At 36.0% G+C, this 15,339-nt stretch overlaps 1 protein-coding gene across 3 annotated transcripts in view; it reads left to right on the forward strand.

Annotated features, from left to right (window-relative positions):
• Positions 1-15,339, forward strand: part of CSMD3 (CUB and Sushi multiple domains 3) — a 1,082,068-nt gene that overhangs the window by 776,838 nt on the left and 289,891 nt on the right. For all 3 annotated transcript variants that reach the window (XM_045561854.1, XM_045561855.1, XM_045561856.1), the window contains one exon: positions 5,008-5,164. In XM_045561854.1, coding sequence (XP_045417810.1) covers positions 5,008-5,164 — 157 coding nt within the window. The remainder of the gene's footprint in view (positions 1-5,007; positions 5,165-15,339) is intronic.

A 15,339-nucleotide genomic window follows, 5' to 3' on the forward strand; every position in this document is an offset into this window, starting at 1 on the left:
AAAACATCCCTTGCTCATGGATTGGTATAATCAACATTGTTAAAGTGTCCATACTGCCCAAAGTGATTTACAGATTCAATGAAATCTCCATAAAAATAGCAATATCATATTTCACAAATCTAGAAAAAAAATTCTCAGCTTCATTTGGAAGCAAAAAAGAGCCAAAGCAATCCTAAGCAAAAAGAACAAATCTAGAGGCATCACATAACTTGACTTCAAATTATACTACGAGGCTATAGTAACCAAAGCAGCATAATACTTGTATAAAAGTAGAGACATAGACCAGTGGAACAGAATACAGAACCCAGAAATAAAGCCATCTACCTACAACCAACTGATCTTCTACAAAGCAGACAACAATATACACTGGAGAAAGGAAACTCTATTCAATAAATGGTGCTGGGAAAATTGGATAGCCACATGTGGAAGAGTAAAACAGGACTCATATCTCTTACCAGATACAAAATTTACTTTAAGATGTATAAAAGACTTAAATGTAAGGCATGGAATCATAAAGATTCTAGAAAAAAACACAGGAAAAACTCTCCTAGATAGCAATCTAGTCAAAGAATTTATGAGTAAGATCCCAAAGGCAAATACAGCAAAAGCAAAAATAAATAAATGTGACTTAATTAAATTAAAAAGCTTCTGCACAGCAAAGGAAATAATAAACAGAGTGAATAGACAACCTACAGACTAGGAAAGTATTCACAAACTATACATCTGACAAAAGTCTAATATACAGAATCTACAAAGAACTCAAATCAGCAAGAAACAAAAACAATAAAAACTGGGCAAAAGACATGAACAAACAAACATTTCTCAACAGAAGATTTACAAATGGCCAACAAATATATGAAAAAATGCTCAACATTGCTAATCATCAGGGAAATTCAAATTAAAACTACAGTTAAGATACCTAACCTTACCCCTGTCAGAATGGCCATTATTAAAAAGTCACAAGACAATAGAGGTTGGTGTGGATTCAGTGAAAAGGGAATACTTATACACTGTTGGTAAGAATGTAAATTAGTACAAATTCTATGGAAAACAATATGGAGATGACTCAGAGAACTAAAAATAGACCTACCATTTGATCCATCAATCCCACTGCTGGCTATCTACCTGAAGGAAAAGGAGTCATTTTATCAAAAAAAACACCTGCACTCTTGTGTTTATTGCAGCACAATTCACAATTGCACAGATGTGGCATCAATCCACATACTCATGAATTCCTAGTGACAAATTCCCTCAGTGTTGCTTGTCTGAAAACCTCTTTATTTCTCCATTATTTATGAAACTTAGTTTTGCAGGTTACCAAATTCTTGGCTGACAGATGTTTTGTTTAAGATGGTGAAAAATGAGGCCCCAGTCCCTTCTGGCTTGTAAGATTTCTGCTGAGAAATCTGCTCTTAGCCTGATAGATTTTCCTTTGTACGTTAGTTGTTGCTTTCATCTTGCAGCTTGTAGAATTTTCTCCCGCATTTTGACTTTGGCCAGGTTTATGACTATGAGTCTTGGGGATGTCCTATTTGCTATAAGTCTTCCTGGTGTTTGATGACCATCTTTTATCTGTATATCTGAATCTCTGATGATAATCAAAAAGTTCTCAATAGGTTTCCCATGTTTTTTGCTTATTATTCTTCTCCCTCTAGAATACATCTACACCTCATATATTTGTTTTCCTCACATAGTCCCATATTTCTGAGTGATTGTTCTTCTTTATTCTTTTTTCTGCATCTTTGACTGACTGGATTAGTTTAAAAACCTGTCTTCAAGCTCTGAGATTTTTTCTTCTGCTAGGTCTACCCTATTATTGAAGCTTTCTGCTGTATTTTATAATTCCCCAAATAATTCTCATTTCTTTAAGTTCTTTCATATCGTTTCTTATGTCATATATCTCTTTAGCACGTTTTTCTTTTTTTTTTTTCACTTTTTTTTTTTTTAGCTCAGCTCATCATGGGGGTACATAAGTTCAGGTTATATACATTGTCCATATCCCGCCCATCCCCCTGAGTCAGAGCTTCAAGCGTGTCCATTCTCCAGACAGTGCGCCTGGCACTCACCATGTAGTCATTCCTCCATCCCCTCCCCCCACCCCCCACCTCCCCAAGTCAGCACCTTCAAGCATGACCATTCCCCAGACGGTGCGCAACACAATCATCATGTAGGCATACACCCATCCCCTCCCCCCACCCCCCGTCTCAGTCTGATATCCAATTGGTATCCTTCCCTGATGTGCATTTAGGTGATGATCAGGGAAACCAGTTTTCTGGTGAGTACATGTGATGCTTGTTTTTCCATTCTTTGGATACTTCACTTAATATAATGGGTTCCAATTCTCTCCAGGAGAACCAAAGAGATGTCGTATCACCATTATTTCTTATAGCTGAGTAATACTCCATGGTATACATATACCACAGTTTACTAATCCATTCGTGGATTGATGGGGATTTGGGTTGTTTTCACATCTTTGCAATTGTGAATTGTTTAGCACGTTTTTCATTTTCTTCATTCATGTCCTGAATCATTTTTTCGCTTCTTTGTATTGGTTTTCAACTTCGCTTCAATTCCATTCATCTTGTTTGCCATCCATATTCTGAATTCCATGTCTGACATTTCAACATTTTCTTCTGGAGTGAGTCCATTGCTGTGGATCTATTGTAATTCTTTGGCAATGTTGAACTAGCCTATTTCTTCATGTTGCCAGAGGGTTTTTTTTCTGGTTTCTTCTCATCTGAAACTTCTTCTTTCAGCTCAGGCCTGATAGGTTTGCAGGACACCTGTTCTCCTTTTCTGGGAACTCTTCTACTTTGTGAGAAGGCAAGGAGAGGGACAGATGTACTGAGAGCCAGCAGGCAGGGATGCGTGCACTGAAAGCCTGTAACACACCTGTTCTCCTGTGTTGTCTCCATCTCCTGTAGTTGTCATAATCTAAGCCAATGCAGGGGGATATTCTTTCAGATTGGTGTATTTGTCCCTAGGCTGCTGTTGGAAGCTCAGGCACAGGGCTGTACAAGTCCCTTTCCACAGAGTGAGGTGGCACGACATTGGCTGGCACCTATGCAGGTCACAGGACCTTGGCAGGTCCCTGGATGGATCACAGCACCTGGGCCAGTGCTAGCCTACCTTCATATGGAGTGGTGCTTTGGTCCCTTGTCCATTGTTGGAAGGTCAGGTGGGGGACTTGGTGTGTCCTTCTCTACTGAGGCAGGTTGTGGGAGATTGCCCTGCCTGAGTCTCTCCATGGTGGTGGGAGTGGCTATTTGGCAAGGCAATCTAGGCAGTAGCCACAAGTGTCAGGGCTGTAGGCTTTCACACCATCCAGGTCTAGGTGTAATGGCATTTACTCACTAGCTTTTGGCTAGTGGGTCCATGGTGAAGAGCTGGACCACAGGTGTGTTGTTGTGTTGTGCCATGTAAGTATGGCCCACTGGCCCACACAGAGGGCTGGGGATCTTGTTCTGCTGGTTAGCACTTGGAGGTGCCCACAGCACAACATGTGGGTCTGTGGGGACATGACCTGCAGTGCTTCACTCAAGGGAGGGGGCATGGCCTGCCAGCCAGCACACAGGATCAGGGTATGTGTTCTGTTGCAGGATAAGCGGTACTACCAGGGTGTGGCCTATCCATCAGCATGCCAGGTTGGGGAGCATCCCTAACTTCATGGAACTTGTTTCTGTGTGGGCGTGGGACTCCAAGTGCACACAAGACCTGGGGGCTTATTTCTCTGGTCAGCGGGCAGGACCAGGGATGTGTGGCCTTCCAGTTGGTGTGCAGGTCTCTGGGAGTGTGGACCACTATTTGCCCAGATCTGTGGGGACAAGGGCCTCTGCACTGTAGCACATGGGCTAGAGGCCTTGTCCACTTGTCCGGTACTGGCTGCGGGTGCTGGACCACTGATGGCTGGGGCCCTCTTCCCACACATGTCACCCCGAGGCTTCTACTGTGGGTCCCCTCGAGCTTTTCTCAAGTCCCTGGGGAAGGATGTGGGAGGCCTGACTCCCATTCACAGGTGTGAGAGTTCATCTGCTCTCCCTGCTGCTTCCCTAGTCTGGCAAGGGGCAATGTTGAGAGAGCTGCAGTGAAGCTGATCCTGTGTAGTTCAGGAGCTCCAGATCTGAGAGGTCAAAGTGGGTCAGCTGAGGCAAATGGGAACGAAGAATACTGGGTTCCTGCTGAGCCCCCTCTCTGGTGCGACTTCACTGAACAGACTCTAGGCAGTTCCCTGATCAATCGGCAGGGAGGCCCACCATGGTGCTACTCTCCCCCACTCCCAGCTTGAGTTGCAGTGTCTGTGCAGTATGTGTGGGGCCCTAGGGCTCTCTCCTTTATCCCTTCTCCATGTGTAGGGGTCTTCTCCAGGTACCATCCGATCCTGGTAGGTGGAACTCCTCATTCCTGTCTCCTTTGCTCTGAGTTTCCCATTGGTTCTCTAATGGTCTACAATGCTCTCTGTAAGAACGTCTGTGTGTAGGTGAGCATCTACTTGCAGTTTTCAATCCTCTCCCAGAGAGCGCATGTGCAGGCTGCTTCTAGTCCACCATCTTGGTCCCCTTCCCATGCAAATATAGTTTATATTAGTCATGTTATTGGAAAAGCAAGTGTTTGGTCCCCTTGAGTAAGTTGCAGAAAAACAACCAATGAAACAACCAGCCTTGTGAATCAATTTTTATGCAGGTACTCTCAAGTTTAAATGGTCTGCCATAAAAAAGAATTATTTTTATAATAAGAATAAAAGTTATGTAACATGATTTGAGTATTATGATACTTAGAGTCTACTAAGCTTGAAATCTTAAAACCATCTGTGTGGACTATAATTTTCTTAACCTGATATTTGTAGGAACTAATATATTTAATTGTCCTTGGGAAATGTACTGAGTAAAATTTATGTAGAATTAATAATTTACAAAGGGTTTAATAATTTCCTCTTCATAGATATAAATGCATGTTCCAAATTGGTTATTACTGGCACATTTACATATTACTTATGAATATATTTTGCAGATTTATGATGGAAAAGATAAAACGACTCATCTACTAGGTGCTTTTACTGGTGCATCTATGCGAGGACTAACACTTAGTAGTACTTCAAATCAGCTCTGGCTAGAATTTAATTCTGATTCTGAAGGGACAGATGAAGGCTTTCAACTTGTCTATACCAGTAAGTATTTTGGAAGAATAAAATGGTCAAACACTGATGCTGAACATCTATTAAATGATTACAATATACCAGATGAAGTAATATCCAACACTTTTATAATCAATATGCAGTTTATAACTCCCTGCTATATATATAATTTTATTTCACCCTAACAAAAACCCCCATAAGTTACAAGTATTCTGTAAAATGCTATTGCCATTTTACAATTGAAACCACTAAGGTTTAAAAAGGTTACATTATCTATGACTTTGGGCTTTTTTATTTTTTAAATAGTGGAATTCTCTCCATCCAATATTTAAGAAATACAATTAAGATTTTTGTGAAATGGAAATTCAATGTTTGGGCTCCCATCTACAATTGCAAAAATGCACACAGTTCCTGTGCAGTGATTATTGTTGGTCAGTCATTAGTGATAACTGGATGGTTTCAGGTAATTTTACAGTAAAGAGTAGGTAAAGCTTTTAGTTTGTTGTGTTTTGTGTGAATAAATTCAAAGAGACCTATTTTATTATACTAAAGCAAGATATTTTGACAATTAAATAAATAGAAGTTTAAATAATGAGAACCATAGTTATGTGCATTACATCAATTATTATATGAATTAAATGAATTTATTTTATCAGTACCATAATATAAAGAACAGACTAATTACATCAATGAACAATAAATTGTATTCAAATGATGTATTTATTGAATTTCTACTCTGTTTAAGACACTGTACTAAGAAAGTAAAGTGCTCATAAAACAGGTGTTACTGGCTGTGTTTAGTAAATTTATAATCTATCAGATCATATTGTTTCTTGGAAGTTCAGAGTACTCATTAATACTATATAGCAAAATAAATTAAGTAGAAACATTCAGAAATATTTACTGCTAGAATATCTACTGACTCCTATACATTTTCTCAAGAAGTCAGATGAATGGACTATTATAGAAACTAGGAAGTTAAAAAAATTATAGATTCAAAAATAATCACATGAGATCTTAAAGGGAATTTGAATCAAATTATCAATTGTGAAGACATTCTATCTTAATGATATGAGAAATAGAAGACAGGAGAATACAATGATTCATGATATGACAACATCCTTGTCCATAATACTGATGGATTATCTATTTATTTCAAGGCTTTCTTCCTACCTGTGTTAAAATTGTTACATCATTAGCTATACATAAATTAACAAAATGAATGCTGAATACATATTTTTAAATCCTCAGAACTGTGTGTACAATGTGATTTCTTATGAAGCCCTACCAAAGACAAATGAAAGTCCAAGCAAATTGTGTTTACAAGTATTACTGTGTGATGGACTAAAAACAGTGGTATTGAGTATTATTGCTCAAATATTATATAATTAGTGTGATCTGCTCAGCAGAACATTTTTTTTTAATGTTTCCCTCTTTCTCCATTTTCTAACGGGGCTGCTGCTAATTTTAAAAGTCATATTCCCATGAATGGCACAATGTTTACAGAATAGCCCTTTTTTGTTCTGCATCATTTTGCATTTCTTCTTGTCTAAAATGTTTAAGAGGAAACCTAGATTTTCTTTACACATGACATCTGTGTAACTTGAGATTATTGATGCAAAGATACTGAGAATTGTAGGACATACCTAGATTTAAAAGGGTGTGGGGTGCTCAAGTGTCTGGAATGAGTAAAATCATTGACTTTATTTTCATTAGTGTGAAATATAAGACATCAAAAAAGGGAAACTTTAAAAAACAAAAATTTGAAGACATTCTTCCTTTCTTTATGACTCTAGTTGTTCATTATGGGATGTGTGTGTTTATGAAGATTGGAAGCTATAGAATTGGGAAAAGATTATAAAAAGCAATTTTTAAAAAAGGGCAAATGTGTATCTATAAATAGATGAAACTAAAATATTTCAGCTTCAGATCTAGAACTAAAATGTTTATAGCCTATTTTCAAGGTGTCTCTGGATGTCATAAGGTCAGTAAATGATCCTATAATTTTGTGAACCAACAATTGTTTTCTATGTTGTATTCTGTTGGTAGGGCTCTAGAAGTAGTAACACATCTGTTACTAATTGTATTTGTTCCTAAGTCTTATTTCTAATGTTTATAGTGGCAACTCTTCTACATATCTATGTTTCATATAGGAGGTAGTACTAAAGGTAGGGTTGTTGGTTCACAGAAATGGTGGGAAATATTTCAGGCAAGAAAAATCGGAAGAGGAAAGACACAGAAACTAGGAAGAACATGCTAAGCACAATCAAGGAAAATAATCCAATTTAAATTCATTCCACATACCCAGATTCTTCTCAAAATTCTAGTCTCAGAACAAATTGGCTTTTATTCTATCACCTTTATCTAATGACACTTGCCCTATCTAATGATAGTCACACTCTATCCCGTTATCCATTTTATTATCTGATTATTTTCAGTTTTAGGTAGACATAATTGCATTAGCCTGAGATAAAATGAGGGAATATTTTAGAACAGGCTTTTAAAATACACTTATTTCAACTGTCTTATTGGTCCATTTATTATATAATTGCTAAATATAGCAAATGGACTAGTGGAAACAGTGGATGAGATTTTGCTTTTGGCTTCAAGTAACAAAAAAATCCAACTTTGGCTTAAACAACCAGGATTTATTTCATTCATATAAGAAAAAGTGAAGAGAGATAAAGTAGGCAGGTGTTGACTCAATTACTTAACAAAGTCAGCGAGTTGGTTACTGTCACTCTGGGCATGTTCAAGGTAAGAAGAAAGGAGAAATGAGTAGTGTATACCACATATACCCCATTTAATGGGAATACAAAAATCTCTCCAAAGAGCCACTATTAGACATCCCTTTACCTCTCTTTGTCCAAAACTGGGCTATGTGGTTACGTCTTAATTTTCCAGCAAAGCAAGCTGTAAAATCAAGTATGTGGCAGAGTAAATAAATCATTGGTTTAGCTTTAGACCATCATGATATTGTACCTGATATGGTTAGATTATATCTGGAAACAAAATCATGGTTTTCTTAACAAGAAAGATCTTGAGAAGACAACTTGCAGAGTATTCTACAATGTACAGCTGTTACAGATATTCCAAAAAATAATAAGTTCAAAGATATTGCATTAATATATGCTTCCATGACTAATAGTGTCATAAAAGCCCAGAGACTCTTGGGTGCTTAGAAAGGAAAATCATTTGGCTCACCCATCATTAATAGTTTTAGCTCAACTGTACTAAGAAGAGTATGAGCTTATCTCAATTTCTTCCACTGATAAATAAAATTATATTTATATCTAATATGGAAATTGTATACCATAATTGAGGGGAGAATATTTCTCATTACTTTATTTTTCTAAAACAAATTAAATGTATTTGGTCTTCAACTTTAGAGTTGTCAAGAAAAATCTCATTTAGTTTTTTTGGAGGGATATCCTCCTTTCTTCATAGAATTTTCTCAGTCAGCTCTAGTTAGATTAGGCAATTAAAGTATGGACAGCTATGCTGCTTGAATATAAAACATCTGTGAGATAAGCTTGATCAGACCTTGACTACCATTAAGGAATCTCACCACTTTTCCAGTCCTCCAACCTCCCAGAATCCAGCTCCGTCTTTGGGTCAAGCTACTCTTCATTGTTCTTCTCAAAACAATGGTTGTCAATTAATCTTACTCTTGAGAAATCTGAAACTGGCTCCAAATAAGGATCTAAATGGTGCACATTTTCAAGTGCTTTACACAATGCAAATTAGTCATTACTTTCCCTTTGAAGAGGAACCCATAAAGGCATAGCTGTCTTTCCTAGAGTGTACAAGGGCTTAAGGTGAGAGAAAATTACCATTTCCCTCTACAGTTGGAAGAATAGATCAGAAATTAAGATCGTAATGCTGTATCCTTCCTAAAAGAGCACTCTGCGCTGGATAAAACTATAACAGAGCTCAGCAAAACCCAATAGGATACTTTGACCAAACTCCCTTCAACCTTTCAACACACATATCAAGAATGCATTTCTAAATCTGATATATTTTACTCTCTCTCTCTCTCTCTCTCAAAGCTAAGATGTAGAGACACCATTTCTATTTGGTCACCTGACATATCTTCCCTTTTACTCCTTTACTGGAACTTAGTAACTTATTTATTATTGAAATTATTCATCTGCTCATAGGTTTAAATTTTATCTTTTCTCAGTGAAATGTTATATGCTCTGAGGATAAAGAGAACACTGAATAAGACAAAGTTTCTGCTCATAAGTAAGTAACTTTTTAGTAGGGCAGGAGAGAAGAAAAACTTATGAACAAAAGATAAAAGCACTACATTTAGAAATAATTTAAAACAGGGCAATGGAATAGGTAGCACACAGCAGATGGGACTCCTGTAGCTAATTTGTTCAGAGACTCCATCTCGGAGGAGATGTCACCTTAGTTGATACCTGAATGATAAAGAAGGACAACCACATACGGATCTGGGTACTGAGGATTCTAAGCAGAAAGACTAGCAAGTGCAAAGGCCCAAAAGCAGCCTGAGCTTGAGTTGTATAGCTGGAGCTGAAGAAGCAAGTGGAGTGGGACAGAAAGAGAGATAAAGTTGGAAACCAGGCTGGGACTATGTGGACTATAGTGTGGGGCTTGGATTTTATTTAAAAAACATGTAGAGACCTTTAACGTTATCATGACATTAAGTATAAGAGTAAAAATAATAATAGCTGATATTTATCTATCACCTGTTAGATATAAGCTATGATCCTATGATAGAGGTACTCTTTTTATCCCCAGTGAGAAAAGGAAGAAATATGAAGCATGGAAAACATAGCTTACTTCCAAGGTCACATAGCTAATGGGTGCACACATGGACATTAAACTGAGAGTCTCTGCCTCTAGAACTCATGTTTTTAACCACTATGCTATACCATCTCCCAACCCAAGTTTTGGATATTTTATATTTAAAATTCCATGGACAGTTTTTAAACTGTCCATGTAAATGTAAAACAACTTTCTTTAATGTTAAGGTAATTCTCCACAAAGAAACTTTTGTCCTTTTATGCTTGAGAATCTGAATTTATTTTATCAATCAAATTATCAGGGAATGACTCAGTCCTAGTATCTTTCAGGTTTTCACGAAGTCTCTTAACTCTGTTTCTCAAAAATTATGTTCCATTACAGATTCTTTTAGCTCATTTTTAGTTACCCAACTTTCATGCTGTAAAAAGAAATTGAGTATTTTTAACAACCATCCATTACAAAGCAAAATTGTACCTTTTTGATGGATTACTGTTTTCTTATCAAAAGCTGACCTTGGTAAATATCCATGTTGCCCAGCTATTAGGCTGTACCTCCAGGCTCAGATGTTCTCTTTTTATCTCCTCCGCACATTTAATTTACTAGAAAACCCACTGGAAAAATGTCCATTATCCAAAGGGAAAACTTTAAATATATTTGGATCCTTCCAGTTTTGTTGCTTAAAATAATTCAATAATCTACACAGACCATGGCTGTTTCAAATTTTATATTCAAATTAAAGATCAGCATTAGCTAATTTGTGATGCCTTTTCTTGTGTACTAGCCTCATAAATATATGATAAATTATCCTATTTAAACTCTTTAATTTAGTTACCACTGTGTTGTTGACAAGGTTAACCATGAAAAATAATCAGATGACCTATTAACTCTAACTATATTCTTACTATATAATTTATTTAATGCAAATGCAAGTAGAAAATAACTAAATTATAAGGGAACAACAAAACTACTTTATGTTCCAGCCTGCGCAAGAGTGAGACCCCGTCTCTACTAAAAATAGAAAGAAATGATCTGGACAGCTAAAGATATATATAGAAAAAAATTAGCCAGGGATGGTGGCACATGCCTGTAGTCCCAGCTACTTGGGAGGCTGAGGCAGAAGGATCGCTTAAGCCCAGGAGTTTGAGGTTGCTGTGAGCTAGGCTGATGCCATGGCACTCTAGCCCAGGCAACAGAGCGAGACTCTTGTCTCAAAAAAAGAAAAAAAAACTACTTTATGTGGGTTCTATGTCCTATAAGCTAGTTAATAGATATATCTGGCATTTCCTTTATTATTTAAATTTTGAAATTAACCAGACAATAAAGGCAGTATTGATGAATGTTACATCATAGAGCACAAGGTATTCTAACTAAAATACTGAAGAAAGATTTCTTAATTAAATTCTATGTATTTGTCATTTACATAGATAAAATTGAATATAATTTCTTCATATAGGCCGGGCATAGTGGCTCATGCCTGTAATCCTAGCACTCTGGGAGGCCGAGGTGGGCGGATCGTTTGAGCTCAGGAGTTCGAGACCAGCCTGAGCAAGAGCGAGACCCCATCTCTACTAAAAATAGAAAGAAATGATCTGGACAGCTAAAATTATATATAGAGAAATATAGCCGAGCATGGTGGCACATGCCTGTAGTCCCAGCTACTCGGGAGGCTGAGGCAGAAGGATTGCTTGAGCCCAGGAGTTTGAGGTTGCTGTGAGCTAGGCTGACACCACAGCACTCTAGCCCGGGCAACAGAGTGAGACTCTGTCTCAGGAAAAAAAAAAAAAAAAATTTCTTCATATAGAACAACAGGTGTCATTATTAGTTTCATAGTCCTCACATCACAAAAGCTTTGTAAATTTGAACTTATATATCTAGGGTATATACTAATTTACACATTATATAAAATTAATATCTGGCCATTTGAATACCTATTTGTGAATATTAAAACTTTCAGATGTTTAGGAAAAAAACGTGGCCTAAAATATTTGCGTCTTTAAGATAGAAGGTTTCCAAAATGAGACATATGAGCAAAAACCTGTCAATAGTCCGTAACATTCCTGCCCTTCTAAGCAGTTCCTTGAAGTGTAGAATCTAAAATCCTGTCAACTACATTTTTCAAACTCTCTTGCCAACACAGATCTATGCTTAGATTCTACCAGTTAAAGGCAGTGCCATGATAGCTGAAAGGTGAGACTAATGAAGAAGACTTTATTTTCCACCAGCAGCTGCAGGCGGGAATGTGATGCTAGCAGGTGGTTGTATGTGGCAGCAGCGTTCCTGAATCTCTGGATTTCCTGAAAGCCAGCAGTGGTCTTCCGACTTTCACTCCCTTTGTATTTCCAAAATCATCAAAGCCTCTAATTTCTTATATTGCATATTAGCTAGTCACAATATATAAATGGCTTCTGTTTTCCTAACCAAATCCTGATCATTAATCATCAAACAAAAAAAATCTCTATAGCAAAACACACTATAAACAAAAATGAGACATTTTAGAAGGAGATATTTATATGACAGTAAAACATAACTGTACAGAAAAGAGTCCTAGAAGTCAATAAGAAAAACAAATAGCCTGAAAGAAAAATATGAGCAAAAGACAATTTAACAGTAGAGGAAACTTCAGCAGCCACTAAGCATAAGAAAAAATGATTAACTTAGTAGAAATTAAGAAATGAAAAGTAAAACCAAAATAATATGTTGGTATACCCTCATAAAGGTAAACTGCATAAATTGAAACTCTTATAAACTTTGGCGAATGTAAATTGATAAAGTCACCTAGGAGAGTAATTTGGCAATATCTTGTAAAATTCCATTCCTGGATATATCTAAAGTATGCCAACTATACTTTTTGGCCAAATATCAAATGGCTGATGGCTTGACTAAATTAATATTTAGTAAAAGCTGAATACCACCACCCCAGAATGAAGTACAAATTTATGATGTATGAGACACAAAGTAGCACATTTAATATCACTTTTTAAATTCCCAACAGATTAAAATTTAGGAAAGTCTTTCAGTAATGTATGTTTTACTCAAAACTTTATACATAGAACTCAAAGCATTTGAAATTAAAAAAAAAATCCTTTACCTTAACTCCTAAAGCAATTGGAAATGCATAGCAACAATTTGTACAAGCTTCCTTGTTTAAATTCTTCCATAAACTCAAAACTGCAAGATGTTGGCTTCTTAAAGCATTCTTCTAAAGTTGTAGCTTCAAAGTTTGATGTTTGATATAGTTTAATTAGTGAGAAATACATGTGTATTAATTTTTTTGATTAGTTTGATTAGTGAGAAAAAAGGGATGCATAATTATTCTTCAACATTTTCTCTTTTTCTTTATTCCCTTTATATTCATTTTTATGTCTAGATCAAGGAAGATTATCATAGCAGTTTGTATGATCTTAGAGTATTTCCAGTTTATGAATTTTGAGGTGGCAAAATTGACATTCTGCTTTATATCCCTTTTCATTTAAATATAAAGAATTCTATAAGACTTTTTCTTGCATGACCCATGGCCTAAATAGAATTTAATAACCATATTGTAAATATAGTTCTTCAAAATTATTCTGCTTAATGTTGTGAATTAAATTCACCAAACAGTACTATAGAGATTAAAATTATTATAGAATAATCTTTGTCTCTGCATTATTTCAACTTTATTGACATTTATGGTTTCAAAAAGTACATTTCTGTAATGTATTTAGCTAACATATTTTCCCAATTTCCTGTTGTACAATGTATTCCACTTTTTTTTATTTAGCAATTTGAAAGCTTTTACTTTTGGTATATAAAATTAATATATCTTTTTTATAGAAAATTAATGAAGAATAAACAAAAAGGCAAGAATTAGAGGAAGATAAAATTATAAAGATAGAAGTAGTTAGGTAATGGGGGTTAGGTAATGCAGGGCTTTTCTATTATGCTAAAAGTTTGATGCTTAGACAATAAGTGATGTATAACTGTTGGAACTTACATGGTATTCTGTTGTGATCAATTAAGAGTTTTAATTAAGATACTCTGGTGACAAAGCCATACCAGTTAGGAGATAACTCAGATAACCTTTGGTCTAGGATGTTTTCACTAAGTATAGAGAAATGGCAACACACAAGTCATAGTTAGAAATACAAATGAACAAAATTTGGTAAGTAGGATAAAGGGGTCACCAGATAAGATCAAGATGGTGAGAAAATATGATGAATTTATTTGAAGACATTTAGAATGCAAAGTGATCCAGAAATATCTAGGAGTAGACAATGATTACGTTTTCAGTAGAGGAATCTGATGTTAGTTAATAGTTGAAGCCCTAACATTGTGAAAAGAGAAGTAGTGTGTAGATAGTACCAATAACTTCAGGAATGTCATCTTTTAACTTGTGAGTTAAGACAGAGAAACCCAAAAACGACACAGAGAAAGTCAAAAATAGAACAAGGTAAGTTTGGGGTTATGTAAATTTAAAGACTAGGAAATTGCAAGTGAGGTTAATATCATCACATGCAGAAGAAACAGATAAGAAGATAAATACTGAAAAATCTGGTTGATTTGTCAATGAAGAGGTCAAGAGTGAAGCTGACTCAGTGGAGCTGTTGAGGGTAGAAACATAATTACAGTAGGTTAAAGGCTGATGAGAAGTGGGAAAATAGAGCTTGAAGTGCCGTGAATACAGGACCAGGTCTATCCTGTTTTTCTTAGTATCTGCAGACATTGCACAGAACAGTGACCCAAGGAAGGTTTTCAATAATTGAGTGTTGACAGATAAGCAGAGATTGACTGATTCATCACTATTCTTAGCAGAAATGGAGCTGAAAGGGAAAGAAAAGAAATTGAGCAATAGCTAGAGGGGAATGTAATAATGAGAAATTTTATTTTTTTGTATTTCTGTATGGAAATTGAAAAGCAGTTGCCAGTATTAGAAATAAAGATTGGAATATATAAGACATTAGTGGAGAGCTAAATTACCAAATATGGTGTAAGAGATGAGAGCATTTAAGATAAAGAGTAAAGGTGTGGCAGTCTTATCCCCTGAGCCTGGAAGGGAGGAATTATGGCTGTGATACAGATAAGTTTGAAACTTCCCATTATATTGTGTTAAAATATAGTGTAGATTTTTACATCTCTTAATATATAAGACATGACAATTTTCTGGTGGTGAAAAGTAAGGGGTTAGCCAAAGAAGAAAATTTGTGAGAAAGAATTATAGATAATAGGCAAGAAAAACAATTGATATGCAGCACTGAAGTTCAATCTAAGGTTAGAAACCAATTCAGAATATCACCCATTCACAAAACTGAGTAATTTTCAAGAACTAGATATACCAGAAAGTATTAATTGTATATAATTCTAAGATTAGGTATTTTGGGTAAAAGAGTGATGAAAACAATGTGAAAACTAATTATCCAGTTTAGATGATCATCTGCTATGATGCTTCAGTAGGGAAA

This window comes from Lemur catta, chromosome 9 (genome assembly GCF_020740605.2).
Source record: "Lemur catta isolate mLemCat1 chromosome 9, mLemCat1.pri, whole genome shotgun sequence".
Taxonomy (NCBI): Eukaryota; Metazoa; Chordata; class Mammalia; order Primates; family Lemuridae; genus Lemur; species Lemur catta.